Source organism: Drosophila kikkawai, chromosome 2L (assembly GCF_030179895.1).
Source record: "Drosophila kikkawai strain 14028-0561.14 chromosome 2L, DkikHiC1v2, whole genome shotgun sequence".
Taxonomy (NCBI): Eukaryota; Metazoa; Arthropoda; class Insecta; order Diptera; family Drosophilidae; genus Drosophila; species Drosophila kikkawai.
In genome coordinates, this window is record NC_091728.1 from 7,630,957 (window position 1) to 7,644,965 (window position 14,009).

At 39.0% G+C, this 14,009-nt stretch overlaps 6 protein-coding genes across 15 annotated transcripts in view; 4 read left to right on the plus strand and 2 right to left on the minus strand.

The window, feature by feature from the left end:
• The window catches only part of Pde1c (Phosphodiesterase 1c), a 109,354-nt gene that overhangs the window by 22,892 nt on the left and 72,453 nt on the right, over positions 1 to 14,009 (minus strand). The window lies entirely within an intron of this gene.
• LOC108082011 (ovomucoid-like) lies at positions 1,225 to 1,787 on the plus strand. Its single transcript, XM_017177266.3, has one exon. The coding sequence runs from the start codon at positions 1,268 to 1,270 to the stop codon at positions 1,469 to 1,471; it is 204 nt and encodes a 67-aa protein (XP_017032755.1). The 5' UTR covers positions 1,225 to 1,267; the 3' UTR covers positions 1,472 to 1,787.
• LOC108082009 (serine protease inhibitor Kazal-type 1) lies at positions 6,199 to 6,593 on the minus strand. Its single transcript, XM_017177264.2, has one exon. It carries the CDS (start codon positions 6,591 to 6,593, stop codon positions 6,297 to 6,299), a length of 297 nt encoding a protein of 98 aa, XP_017032753.2. The 3' UTR covers positions 6,199 to 6,296.
• On the plus strand, positions 7,522 to 7,711 carry LOC121502359 (uncharacterized). The gene has a single exon (XM_041775714.2). The coding sequence runs from the start codon at positions 7,553 to 7,555 to the stop codon at positions 7,709 to 7,711; it is 159 nt and encodes a 52-aa protein (XP_041631648.1). The 5' UTR covers positions 7,522 to 7,552.
• LOC108082010 (uncharacterized) lies at positions 7,803 to 8,319 on the plus strand. The gene has a single exon (XM_017177265.3). The coding sequence runs from the start codon at positions 7,900 to 7,902 to the stop codon at positions 8,119 to 8,121; it is 222 nt and encodes a 73-aa protein (XP_017032754.1). The 5' UTR covers positions 7,803 to 7,899; the 3' UTR covers positions 8,122 to 8,319.
• Positions 11,475 to 13,476, plus strand: Mal-B1 (Maltase B1). Its single transcript, XM_017177262.1, has 3 exons — positions 11,475 to 12,666; positions 12,716 to 13,062; positions 13,198 to 13,476. The coding sequence occupies exons 1-3, from the start codon at positions 11,476 to 11,478 to the stop codon at positions 13,412 to 13,414; spliced, it is 1,755 nt and encodes a 584-aa protein (XP_017032751.1). The 5' UTR covers position 11,475; the 3' UTR covers positions 13,415 to 13,476.

Sequence of the window (14,009 nt, forward strand, 5' to 3'; positions counted from 1 at the left end):
TGAAAGAAATCTGTCGGATATTTCCGAGAACTTGTGGATTTATTGTGTTTACTTTAAGAGAAAATATTGCAGTTTATTGTGCTTTGCACATGGACTATGTCCATAGGTAATTTAAAGTCCCCTAAAATTTAAGCAGAATTTAAAGATAATTTTCCAGAGTACTTTTTTCCCTCTGACTGCTCCAACAGGTTTCCCTTTGCCAATCAGTATTCAAACTATCTGTGCTTGTGTACACATCTATGCGAGTCCCAAATCCTTTTGTTGTCTTTCACTTGCTGGGAATCCTCCCTTTCTAATGCTGTTGGGCTTAGCCAAAGTGTATTTGTGTTGTGTATTTTGTTTACTTCTTGATCCAAAGGGTAGAAACACTTTTTTGCCACTTTTGGCTATGGAAGAGAGAAATATTTTAATCTTAGATAAACTGCGAGGAGCATACTTTTGGGTAAAGAGAAAATTTAAGGAATTAAGCATAAACTTTTACATTTATGATTGCCTTAAACATAATAAATTGTAGTAATCTATATACTCAAGTTTGTGTAATTTTTTTAAGGAAAGAGCATTGTTCCATCAATTTCCGCGAGTCTGCAAAAATGTTCCTTGCCTTTAAGCTTTTCTTATGCTTTATCTTGTATTATCCTTTGGCCTGGCTTAGGCAGCTCCTTTGGCACTACCAGATTAGATGGAAATTGCTTTTTGTGCGCAGAAAAGGATTTTATTAGGCCAAGCTAATACGTTTTTTTTGTGTGTTTTGTTTTGTGCAGTTCCGAAGGGCAACAGCTGCTGCGTGCCACCGTCAAAACTAGGGGCGCAATAAATGTTTATTTATGTATAGAAAGATTTCACATGCTGCTTAGTTTATTTAGCATATAGCGTATACGCCACGTAGCCAACTAGCAACATACATATGCATATATATTTATTAATAATACTGTAAGCAACTAACAAATAAAGTATTTATTTATTTTATTTTTAACAAAACAATGCCAAGAAAAAAAGGGAAATACTAAAAGGCTCATCACTTTTGTTTGACTGTAAAATAAAATATATTTTTCAGTGGCTGAGCTAATGCGAATTTTAGCAACAATAGTCTTAGTTGAGGTTTTAAACTACGTTTTATCATTTCTAATGTTTACTTTCGTCAACTAACTGCGGCTTTCTAAGTTTTCCAAGCTTTGGCTTTGGCCTTATCTATAAATGAGTGGCTATTTGGAGGAGAAACGTCAGTCTTGTCTAACCAGTTGCCGTTACCCAACGTTCACTTATAGTCATGCGTTTCTTCGCTCTGATCGCCCTGTGCCTGGTCGCTCTTTTGGCCCTGACTGCTGCCGAATCATCAGTCTGTGCCTGTCCCCGTAATTACCAGCCCCTCTGCGGATCCGATGGCAAGAATTACTCCAACCAGTGTGACCTGAACTGCGCCGCTAAAGAAAAAGGACGTACTATAACTGTGGCCAAGAAGGGACATTGCTAAGAGGGAGACTTATAAACCAAATTGTATTGAAGGACCTAAGAATTGAGAAAAATAATTACTTGCCAGCTTTAAAATTTCATTGTTATATTTATGGGAAGGTTTTAGAGACGAAATTATCGTTTCTGTTTAGCTTAATATTTGAGAAGGGAGGCTTGTATACTTTAGTTTAAATGTGATTTATCGTCGTTGCACTTCTCTATTAAAATTTAAATTTGTAAAAATATTCTCCAAAATATTTAGTCTCATCTATTTAAATTATTTAATATGTACATTAAAAAAAAACCAAACCTTCCACATTTGGTATAACATTGTTTAAGATGTTGTGAGTTGTCACAAGTAACTTATTAGATTTAAATCGACGAGTTGTTTTTATTATTTGTTGCATTTAATACACAAATATTGTTATACAGACAGCTTTTTCACAACTTTCTGAAGCAAATAAAAATAAGAATATTCTAAAAGCTGCACCTAGGTTGGGGCTTATCTATAAATGTAGTGAGATCAGGGTCGCAAGCGTCAGTCTCCCCGAACCAGTTGTATTGATCGAACATTTAGTTTTCTAAATCTCGTCATAGTCTCAGTATCTGTATATTACAGTCATGCGTTGCATCGTAATTATTGCTCTGTTGTTGTTACTGACTCTGAGTGCCATCGGGAATGCGCAAAGATTGTGCGCATGTCCTTTCAACTATGCTCCTGTTTGCGGATCGGATGGAAAAACCTACGGCAATGAGTGCGCTTTGCGGTGTTCCCCGGGTTCAGTTACGGTGGCAAGGGGAGGACCGTGCTAGGTCTGGAAAGTAACATTTGCCCTACCTGACAGACTTATTGTTTAATGTACAAAATAAATACATATTTGTCAGTTTGGAACCAAGTTGTTTTATTTTTAAATATATTATTGCTTGTGAATACATTTTGAAGGAAAAGGTAATCTCAGATGGAGAACTGAAACTGAATGCTCAGAATTGATTTATTTTTATTGTTTAGATTTGGCTCACTCTGGAGAGTGCAAGGGCTTATATTTGAATTATTTGACTGGCTTTTTGTTTCATATAAATAAATACGTGTCAGTGTCCCAACTGTTTTATTTTTGTGCATATTTTGCGGCTTTCGTGAAGAGCTAATCAACGGCTTTTGTAAATAGTATTATTGCCTATCGTATAAGAACTAAAGCTATTGCCCATGTTCATTTACCCTAAGCAAAACAATAAATATTAGATTTATAATGATATAATGATATTTTATTAAAACAAAATATACATATATACCAGTTGTCAACTGTGTTTGGCAATATTGAAAAAAATCCTCGAATGGGTTTTCAATCTATATACACTCCTGCCCACAATTATACGACACCCCGAAAACTTTAGTTTCGACCCTCGTAGGAAAGTCGGGAAGCATATTACAACAAATTCAAGTATGCAGAATTAAAGCTTAATGAATTCTGCTTAAAATATGATTTTTTTATCTCTGATTGGACCTCCCGTTTTTAAATAGCGTTAAATAAAGCAGAAAAGCCCGATTTTTGCCATGCCTGAAACTGTATCATATCTATACGACACATGTCAATTTTTTCGATTTACTTAATATTTTATAATTATAATGGTATATAAAAAATTGTTTAATGATTAATAGAGCCACTTTAAGCCTTGGCAACCTCAAAAAGTCTCTTAGGCTTTGAATTAACAAACTTTTTAGGTAAATATTGGTATAATGGAAACTTTTGACCCAAAATTTCACTTTTAAGGGTCTTGACACTCTAAAATGTCTTGTTATTTGCTTAAACTCGCCTAACTTAAGTAAAGCAAATGTTTTAAATTAAATTCAAGCCAGGGGAGCACGGTGGACAACCCAAAACTCTTATATTGTGATTATTTATGAAGCGCTGGGTCTCTCTATCTTGGTGAATACTGCATAAAAACATGATATTTTTCCATATGTTGTTCCAAAAATGTTAGAAGACGATCATGAAATACTTTTTTGTATTCTCCACTATTCATCTTGGATCTGGGAAGCACAGATCAAGCACTTAAGACGCATGAAAGACTCCCCCGAAACATCGTTTTGAAAAAATAAGTTTAACCTCATGTAAATCTGTCCAATAGTGTCAAAACCAATCTGGGCCGTCAAGATAAACATTTTTTTCATCAGAAAAAATTATCTAGCTAAAAAATATTGAAAAAAAACTGTATAATCAAAAATAAGTTAAAATGTCATACTGAGGCCCAGTGTCTCCAAGATTTTTTCCTAAAAATTTAAGTTGTTCTGTTTTGTAGCTCATTTTTAAGAACGGAGCCGTCTTTAAGACTACTCTGACTATGTACTACGATGATTTCAGTGTCCGCCAGACAGTCATTCGTGACACAGGCTGACTGCAACTAGCGGCAAGTGTGGCGCTCCAAGCAATCGAATAGCTAAATCTAAGAATTATGCGACGTTCATGGCGGTCGGGAAACTTGGGATCCTTCCAGAGCTTTGCTTCACTCCATATTCATCCGAATTAAAAAAAAAAATTGGATAAAACAACGTGTTTGATCAATTTTCTGCGATATTTCGCTTACATTAAAGCCAGCATCGTTATATGCCCTTATTCTTCCCTTTTTTTCGTCGGATAACAAACATCCACTTGACATTTTATTTCCAAATCATTAAATTGTTACCAGAAACATAAAAAAAATTATTTGAAACCAAATAATTACCTCTAGCCGTTATAATTGAAACATGTCGTATAGATATGATACAGTTTCAGGCATGGCAAAAATCGGGCTTTTCTGCTTTATTTAACGCTATTTAAAAACGGGAGGTCCAATCAGAGATAAAAAAATCATATTTTAAGCAGAATTCATTAAGCTTTAATTCTGCATACTTGAATTTGTTGTAATATGCTTCCCGACTTTCCTACGAGGGTCGAAACTAAAGTTTTCAGGGTGTCGTATAATTGTGGGCAGGAGTGTATAATGTGAGGAGCATTAGCCCAAGAATCATCAGTCTTTTCCAACCAGTTGTGGTGATCCAACATTCAGTTTTCTGTATCAGTCACTATATATTATAGCCATGCGTAGCATTATTGTGTTTGCATTGTGGCTCTCTGCACTTTTAGCCCTGAGTGCCATCGTGACTGCTGAGGAATCCTGCATATGTCCTTTTATTTATACACCTGTTTGCGGATCGGATGGTGTAACCTACAGCAATGAGTGCATACTGAAGTGTGAGGCTGTTAAAAGAAGTAATCTCCGTGTAGCCTATAGCGGAGTGTGCTAAAATTTCAATGTGAGACCTCCATTTGCTGACTTGCTATTTTATGTACAGTATAAATGCATTTTAATTTGAAATATTGTTGTTTTATTTCTGGACATATTTTCTTACTACTTCCTTCTCCTGCTCAATTGATGGTTAGAATCAGTTTATCTTGAATGCTTATTTAAGACATTAAAATAGCAATGAATATAAAAATTGCATAGTAGTTAATTAATTTAAGTGTATATTGATTTAAAAATATTTTCTATAAACTGCGTTTTAGATTCTGGCTTATCTATAAATGATGCTCGGCCGGGTGTGTAAGCTTCAGTCTTGTCTAACCAGTTACAGCAATCGTACGATTAGTTTATTCGGACTTTAAAGCTATACAAGTACTTATATATTCACAGTCATGCGTTTATTCACTCTGATCGCCGTCTGCCTGTTTGCTCTTTTGGCCATGACCCAGGCGCAAATCTGTCCATGTCCTCGCAACTTCGATCCTGTCTGTGGTTCGGATAACTCAAACTACGCCAACGAATGTCAACTAAATTGTGAGTCAAGGCGCACAGGACGTGCCATCACGGTGGCCAAAAAGGGAGAGTGTTGAATGGACACATGAAATTCTAATTTGTTCTTACTGATTTATGTTTGATGAAATGTTAAAAATAAATACTAAGTTAACTGCACTTCAGTTGGAAAAATAGAGACATATTGCAATCAATTTGATCTGATTTTTAGATATTAAAAATTATAATAAAGCATGAAATTTAATTTTAAGCGATTGTGCAATTCAAAAACATTCTTAAGTTTGGTTTCCTGTTCAAATGCTATTGTGTCTTGATGCTTTGTTAAAAATTTAAATAAATAAATACGTGTACATTGTGAATCGTATTTGTTTAAGAGTGAGTGTATTTATTTCTGCGGCTTCTGTTATTGACCCAATTGTTAAACCGCTTTTCTTGTTGGCTTGGATTCTATTTGGACAAATGTTGGCACTGTGTTTCGTGACAATAAAAAAGTAATCATAAAATAAGTCAAGCCAGGGCTGAAATATAGCATAGGTTCGGTGCTAAAGAAGTTTTTATCGGTAGAATATTATGGAATAGTTAGGAAAAAATTAAGAATAATTCAAAACATATCCCCTTTCTTAAAAGTAGAGTTTTCCCAAAAGATGTTAGAAAAAGTTGAAGCTCATCTTTTAGCCAAGAAAGCATTCAAGATAGTGAAAACTTTGGCATGACTCACACAAGTGTAGCACGCTCTAAGCTATCTTTGACAGCCATAATATATAATATATATATTTGCAAATCACTTCACCACTCAAAGTCGCTTTGTCGTTTTTTCCAGTGCGATTTGTGTCCCCTTTTTTTGTGATTCGCAGTTACGATAAGATGTCGAAGTGCTATCAATTGCAATGCCAAATGCTCTGGCTGATAAGCTGGTTTATTTCTATTTATTTCAGCTCGATGATTAATACAGGGCCCATATATGTATTTAATTTGATTATTTATTTTTCCAATTTCAAGTTAGTTTTATTCCATTTTCCAGAGGTTTCTATGGTTAAGTTTTTAGAAGACTATCCAGGTTAGCAGGTGCCGGTTCTCAGGAGTCCCAAGCTGCGTCCCTGACGTGCTGCCGAGCGACTCTGGCAATCGAATTCGCAGCGGTTGGGATAGGTGATCCTGTTGGTTCCACACACGGGCTCGTAGTTCCGGGGACAGGGACAGAAGTCCTTTTTGTCCTCCGAGTTCGTCTTTTCAGTTAAATCGCCGCGAATTGGCGAGATGGCCAGGGCCAAAAAGAGGCACAGGGCCAACAGAATGCTTAGGAATTTCATAGTGTCGAGTTTAATCCACTTGCTATACTGACTCGGAACTGCCATTCAACTTTGTTTTTCAGCCAATAGAGCTTTGGTTCCCTTCGATTTGGCCTCTTATCTTATCTCCATAGTGTTGGGCTTTGGAGTTGAGTGTGAGTTTCTATACCCAGTACCCGTAATGGTAAGAGATATATTGTATTTTAATTTATTTTTAAATATATATTTTTTTTAACGAACAATCGTGGGTATTTTTATTTTATTCAAAAGTTAGAAAAGCAGTGTGGGAATATATTATTGGTCAGCATCAACAGACGAGTCAATTCTTTAATTATAATACATTTATTTTTGACTTAGTTATGATTGATTTTGATTAAGCCAATTGCAACTTGAAAAGGTATACATTTTTGGCTTCCCGAAGTTAAATTATTTTCTAGTTTATCTAGAAATGAAATACAGGGTGTGTCACTGTCGCTTATTTTTTTTTTATAATTTGTTTGACTTGCCGGAACGCATAGAACCTGCTTAATTAGCAAAGCGTAATTCCGAGAATTGGGATAGTTAAATAAATGCAATAGCAATTACTTGAATAATTTATGGGTGCCAGAGCACTTTCATTTAAATAATTTATTTACCTATAGCGAGAAACAACATGCGGGATTTTGTATAGTACCTAAAAGCTTCTCGCAAAAGCTATACTTTATCTATTCTTTGAGAGAGAGAGCTTTATGCTATTGTGTGCTCTTGCCCCTTGTTATCAGTGATCAGGTGGCGAGCGTAATTGAAGAAATTTCCCCGACATATACATGTAAACATGTTGGTGTGCCGTACACTCTCGTACATAAGTCTGCTTTTTTACGAGACCCAGTAATTAATGAAAAGCTAGACGTTTTGTGAAGTAATTCACACGGCGCTTGCTATTCAATTTCAATTGCCATTCAATTTCAATTAGCTTAGCGCAGCTCGGGCCCCCTGGGGAAATTTGACTAAGTTTTTAGATAGCCAGTTCTGGAGTATCAGCCGTCATGCGAGGTGTATTCCTTGGCCTCCTGCTTCTGCTCTTCGCCATAGTGGCAACGAGGGCCCTCAATTGCCAGCCATGCAAGCTACTGGAGGCCCGCAAGACGCATGCCAACGAAACCCACACACGGGAGGAAGAAAGGCGGGGGCGTCGTGCCAAATAATCAGCAGCTTGTTTGACTAATTAGCAAAACTTACACACACACACACAAGCATTTGTCTGTGCCTTGTGCTCATTCTAAAATACAAACGACTTTACCGAAACTCAGTCTCAGCCGAACACTCGACGCGAAACGACGACGACGGCGATAAGTTGCTTCATACAAAAATTTCATTCAATTAGAACTACAAAATGAAGAGCCTGGCTCTGGTTGTCCTCCTGGCTTTCCTGGTCACGCTCCTTACCGGATCCTCGGAGGCCAGCTACTGTCCCTGCGACCTCAAGACCAAAGCAACGGAGATCTGTGGAACCAATGGCGTTACCTACAAAAATCGCTGCGAGTTCGAGTGCACGCAGCGAGAGCACAAAAAACTTGGACGCATCCTGAGTATCCGCAAGGAGGGACAATGCTAATGCAATTTGGAAAATTATATAGCCAACAGTTATGCTTCCGCTTTAAAAGATATAACCCAAAATAGTGCTGTGAGATAACCCAGAAATAGATACATATACTCATCAAATTTAATGCGTATCCTATCAAAATCACAACAATTTATACCACAAATGTAACCTATTAATCGAAATAAATAATGTGAAATTATTATTGTGTAATGGAAACAATGAAGAAATTATTTATATTTAGGTTCTTGGTTTATTGCATTATAGGAGAACAGCACAATCTTCTATTTAAATAAAAACCATCTGACTTATTGCTTTTTTTTCCAAAGCGAGTATTGTTTATCTTGGCTCATAAATGAAGTCTGTTTAAAAGCATTTGTTGTTTGTCTTTGTGAGTTCTCAGAATATAAGAGTCAGCTTTGTTCAGGTTTATATATACAAGATGAAATCCCACAGTTCTAAGCATTGTTGCATAATTTTTAAGGTAATAGATAATCAGAATCTTTATTATACATTTTTGAACAAATATCTCCTTGCTGATTGTTTTGTTTTTCTCACCCAAAGTTCAAAGCCTATTTGTTTTTCTTAGTTTGCAAAATCTAGATTAGTTACTGCGTTTTAGCAAACAAAAATAAGTTCGACTTAGACTCTTATCTAGTAGAAAATCAGTTTCTCAACAACCTCAATTATATTATACAAACGTAAGTATGCAAATAACGCCATTCAATGCTAATTAAAAGCTCCGCCGAGTGCGTCATCACCTCAGTTAATCATTTCGGGGGACTGTCGCTTCCATTGACACTTGGGGCTGAGTGAATCGAAGTGGATTTTGGCCTCGTTTAAACAGTCGCCTCACGCACATCAATCAAATTTATGCATAATTAATCGTTCGCCCCGGACGTTTCGATTCGATTCCCCCGAGAACTGCCGATGGTTGATGGCAAGGAATGTGATTTATTAACTCGACGCAGTGACTTGGACTAATTGAATCTCAGGACGTGCGACACAAGGATCCAAGTGTCGGATGCATATAAACCAGAGCATAGCCCACTCCAAGCGACCAAGTAATAACAAGAGCCACTGCAAGGCTAATAAAGGTAATAGGCCACATTTATGAGGTGCGGTCGAGCGACTACCGTTCGTCGTTTTATTACCGGAAGCTGTCAGGTGCCTGGAATTTGGCTCGCCAGAATGTTATTAAAAAGATAATAATGAACGTTCAACGGGTTGAATCATGGCACTAAATGCGTTTTATCTCAGGAGTGGAGAAAACCAGAAGCTTCAAATGAATTATCCGTGAAACAAACAAGATAAGATGTGAGATGTGCTTACAGAGTATTTTCTTGAAAACGAAAATAGTAGAGAATTCCAGAAATGGGGTTAGGAAAATGTTCCCGATAGGGCTTAAACCCCTTTTTCCAGCAAAATATCACCAATTTGCGGCAAATGCGAGCTAATATCGAGCAAGTAGTATCAGTCATTACCTTGACTGACGGTTTATCTATCAGAGCCCCAATCCGATGATATTATAATATTCTGTCAAAAGAGGATTGCCCCGCCACCGCCCCTCCAGTAGTCATAACAATAAAGGCAAAATAGCAAAGGTCGGATGGATAAACGAAAAAAAAAACAAGCGAGTGTATATGGAAATTTACATGTGGAACCTACTTATGACAACGACGCCGACAATCTCTACAAATGCCAACAAACCTGGCGTTGTTGTAATCGATTTGTGATAACAAGTATTTGATAAGCGTAAACGTATTGACAACATCAAATAGAAGGCCCCAAAAAAAATAAGGCAAAAAATGAGGGAGAGCTCATGCTTGAGCCCGTCAAGGGTTGCACCGAAAGGGAAATGGAAAAGCGGCAGAGAGGAAAAGCGTAGCATATGTTTGGGCGCGTGTGCCAAATTCGTAAATATCTGGGATTAGTGGGAGCTCGATTTTTAATATGCCAAGCAGCCGAAAATTTCGTTGATATGATTAAATATTTACATAATACAAAATTTAGGCCGTGTATTTATTTATTCGTGCTCGGGGAGCCCAAAAAACCCGAGAGCCCAAAATTGAAAAGTGCTCCGAATACAAAAAATGAAAAAGAAAAACGTTGAATCCGCCCCTCTCAGGATATGTCCTGGCACAAAAGGCTTCTCGCAAAGGCAATTCAATCAGCGTCGCGACATGAAAGCTAAACCCCGTTGTCCTGCCAGCAGCCGCCGCCGCCGCCCCACAGACAGGTGAGACAGGTGAATGGTGAGCTGGCACAGTTTTGGCGGGACAGACGGCGTATTAGCCGACGCTTCCCCGTAAAACATTTCCGCCCGGTTCACATTTTCCCCAGGGGAGGTGCGGCCTGGAAATTACTGCAAATTTCCTTCGCTTTGATTCCGGGGCGCCAAAGGAATCCCAATGTGAGCAGTGAGCCACGCCCCGTGTCAAACCCTTTTCATGTCCCGGCTAAAAGCGGGAAAATTATGCCGAGTTTTGGCCTGTGTGATCAACATGAAGATTTCTGCACATATTTGTGCGCGTAAAATTTCCAATAAAGTCAGAGAACAGCCAGGAGCACTCTCAGGATTAACATTGGCAGCCCTTTTGTTGCTCGCTCGTGTCTTTTCAGGCTGGCAAAATGTTTAATTAAGCTGCCAGATTCAGTGCTGGTTGAAAGTTCCAAGGAGTTGGAAGGAAATCATGTTCCCAGTTTGGTTGTCATGGTCATGCCAAGGAAGTTCGCGGGTTGCAGGATAATAAATGGGATGGTTTTAAGGTGAGCTGGCTTGGTTAATGATTCTGGATGTGGTAACTGTCATTTGGGTACAAGATTTATATGACATTGTGTAATAGATACATTTACCAATAATAATAGTAATTTAAGGTGAATTTCCTTTTCCTAATTTTTGTCTAAACCGTTAAATTAAGCCAAGTAAGCATAATATTTTTATAATTTCTATTTTAAGATGCAGCATATCTTATTTTATTTATTCGTTATACCTAAGACTACTCCCATATCCCATGATAACCTTCATTGATCTCCACAATTGTTCAATCTAAAAATAAATAAGTTGAACAAAGTCTACTTCCGTTCTTCCTTCCCATTGATAATACATTTTAATTGTATCTGCTTCAAATTGAGTACATTTTCCACTGTTTGGCCAACTGGTCAGTACAAAACAAAATATTAAATGTAAATTGCTAAATGGGGGAGTAATTTCATTCAAACACTTTTCAAAGTGATGCGACAATTGCTCAAATAATTAAGCGAATCGCCAAAGCAAATAAACCAAACCGGAATTGAAAAGCCGGCAGAGGTATAAAAAGGGCACCACAGTTAATTGATAATAGAAAACTCGTTCGGCAGTTGAACGAGATGGGTATTATAAAAGTATTAACTGTAGTACTGAGTGTGGGTCTGGTCCTGGGCCACAATCACAATCAGCAAAAGGAGCAGGACGCGAAATACAATTGGTGGCAGCACGAGGTCTTCTATCAAATATACCCGAGGTCCTTTCAGGACAGCAATCAAGATGGAATAGGGGATCTGCGGGGCATCACATCCAGGCTGGAGTACTTCAAGGAGACTGGCATCACGGCCGTTTGGCTCAGTCCCATCTACGAGTCGCCCATGGTGGACTTTGGGTATGATATTTCCAACTATACGAACATTCAGCCGGAATATGGAACCCTTGAGGACTTTGATGCCCTGATAGCCCGCGCCAATGAACTGGGCGTCAAGGTTATCCTGGACTTTGTCCCGAATCACAGTTCGAATAAGCATCCCTGGTTCATCAAGTCAGTGGCCAGGGATCCGGAATACGAGAATTTCTACGTGTGGGAGGATGGCACTCTCCTGGCGAATGGCACTCGGGTTCCGCCCAACAATTGGTTGTCGGTTTTCTCCGGATCCGCCTGGGAATGGAACGACGAACGACAGCAGTACTATCTCCGGCAGTTTACCTACGGCCAGCCGGATCTTAACTACCGGAACCCGGCCGTCATCCAAGCCATGGACGATGTGATGCTCTTCTGGCTGAACAAGGGAATAGCCGGTTTCCGCATCGATGCCATTATCTATATCTACGAGGATGCTCAGTTGAGGGATGAGCCTCGCAGCGGAGCCACCGATGATCCCAATTTGGAGAACTATTTGGATCACATCTACACCAGGAATCAACCAGAGGACTACGGTCTCCTACAGCACTGGCGGCAGCTCCTGGACAACTACTCGGCCACTCACGATGGACCCCTTAGGATCATGATGACCGAGGGCTATGCCTCGGTGGCCCAGCTGATGGAATACTACGAGGATGCGAACGGAGTTCAGGGTCCTGAGTTTCCCTTCAACTTTGACTTTATCACCGAACTGAATGAGAACTCAACGGCTGCGGATTTCGTGTTCTACATCCAAAGGTGGCTCATCTATATGCCGCATGGTCATGTGGCCAATTGGGTGATGGGTAACCACGACAATCCTCGAGTGGCCTCGCGTTTCGGGCCAAAGACTGTGGATGCCATGAATATGCTGCTGATGACACTGCCGGGCATTGCAATTACCTATAATGTAAGTATATATTATATTTTCGATTATATTCTAATTTTTCTAATTCCAGGGTGAGGAGCTGGGCATGACGGACTACAGAGACATCAGCTGGAGCGACACTGTCGATCAGCCCGCCTGCGAAGCGGGACGGGATAACTACAAGTGGATTTCCAGAGATCCCGAGCGTACTCCCATGCAATGGAACGATGGACTCAATGCTGGGTTCTCCAATGCCAGCCACACCTGGCTGCCAATGAATCCCAACTACAGGGAGCTGAATCTACGCAATCAGCAGGTGGCCAGGCGGAGTCACTACAAGAATTATCAGTCTCTGCTGAAGCTCAGGCAGTTACCTGTCTTGAGGAATGGGTCCTTTGTCCCGGAGGTGGTAAATCGCAGGGTATTTGCTTTCAAGCGGTGAGTATGGGGAGTGTGACTGAGATAATAGGAGATTTTTAGCAGTAATTATAACTATTTTTCTGTCATGTAATTATCTAAAATTTACATTTTGCTGGCTAACTTTTACGTTTTACGTTTCATTATAATTCCCAGAGAGCTCAAGGGTGAACACTCTCTGCTAACCATCCTGAACGTGAAGAACGGCACCGAGGTGGTGGACATAGGCGACTTCATTGATCAACCCAACCGACTAAGTGTCCTGGTGACCGGAGCGGAGTCACAGTACCGAGTGGGAGATCGACTCAAGGCCGAGGCCATTGAACTGGCCCCCTATGAGGGCCTGGTCATCCAGCTGAACAAGCGAAAGTAATCAGCGACAACTATTTAGTATTCAGCATTAAAGCATGAGAAAGTTTTCCATTGGCCACACAACTTTTCTACTTTTCTTTTTGAAATGTATCTCGGGTGGGCAATCTAATTCGAGTTTCCATTTCATTTGCGAGGCAAAAAAACACATTTTCATTCCGTTTACATTACATTTTAATTGAATTGAGAGTACTTGCCGGCGGACCTTCTTCTTTTAACTCCCCCGTATTCTGGCACTTTCTCCGCGGCTAATTCCTCGACTTGAATTCAAAGTCGTAATTCATAATTGTCGTTCTTGTCTGGTTTTTTGGCCCCCCTTTTGTGATGAATGGCCAGCCGCAATTTAATTAAATTTGGTGTTTTTGGTGGCATAAATAAATGCGGTTGACTGAAGGCATTGTTTTGATTTTCAAGTTTACGATGCCAATTTAAAGTGTCTAAGAAGCAGATGAGCAAAGTTGAGAAGGTACTAAAATAATAATATAATTATTTTAAAAATATAATAATTTTAACTGAAAATTATGTTCATTGATTTTTCATTACTTAAAAATATTTAAAAATAAAATCACTAATATCAAAGCATTCTAAATTAGACATAT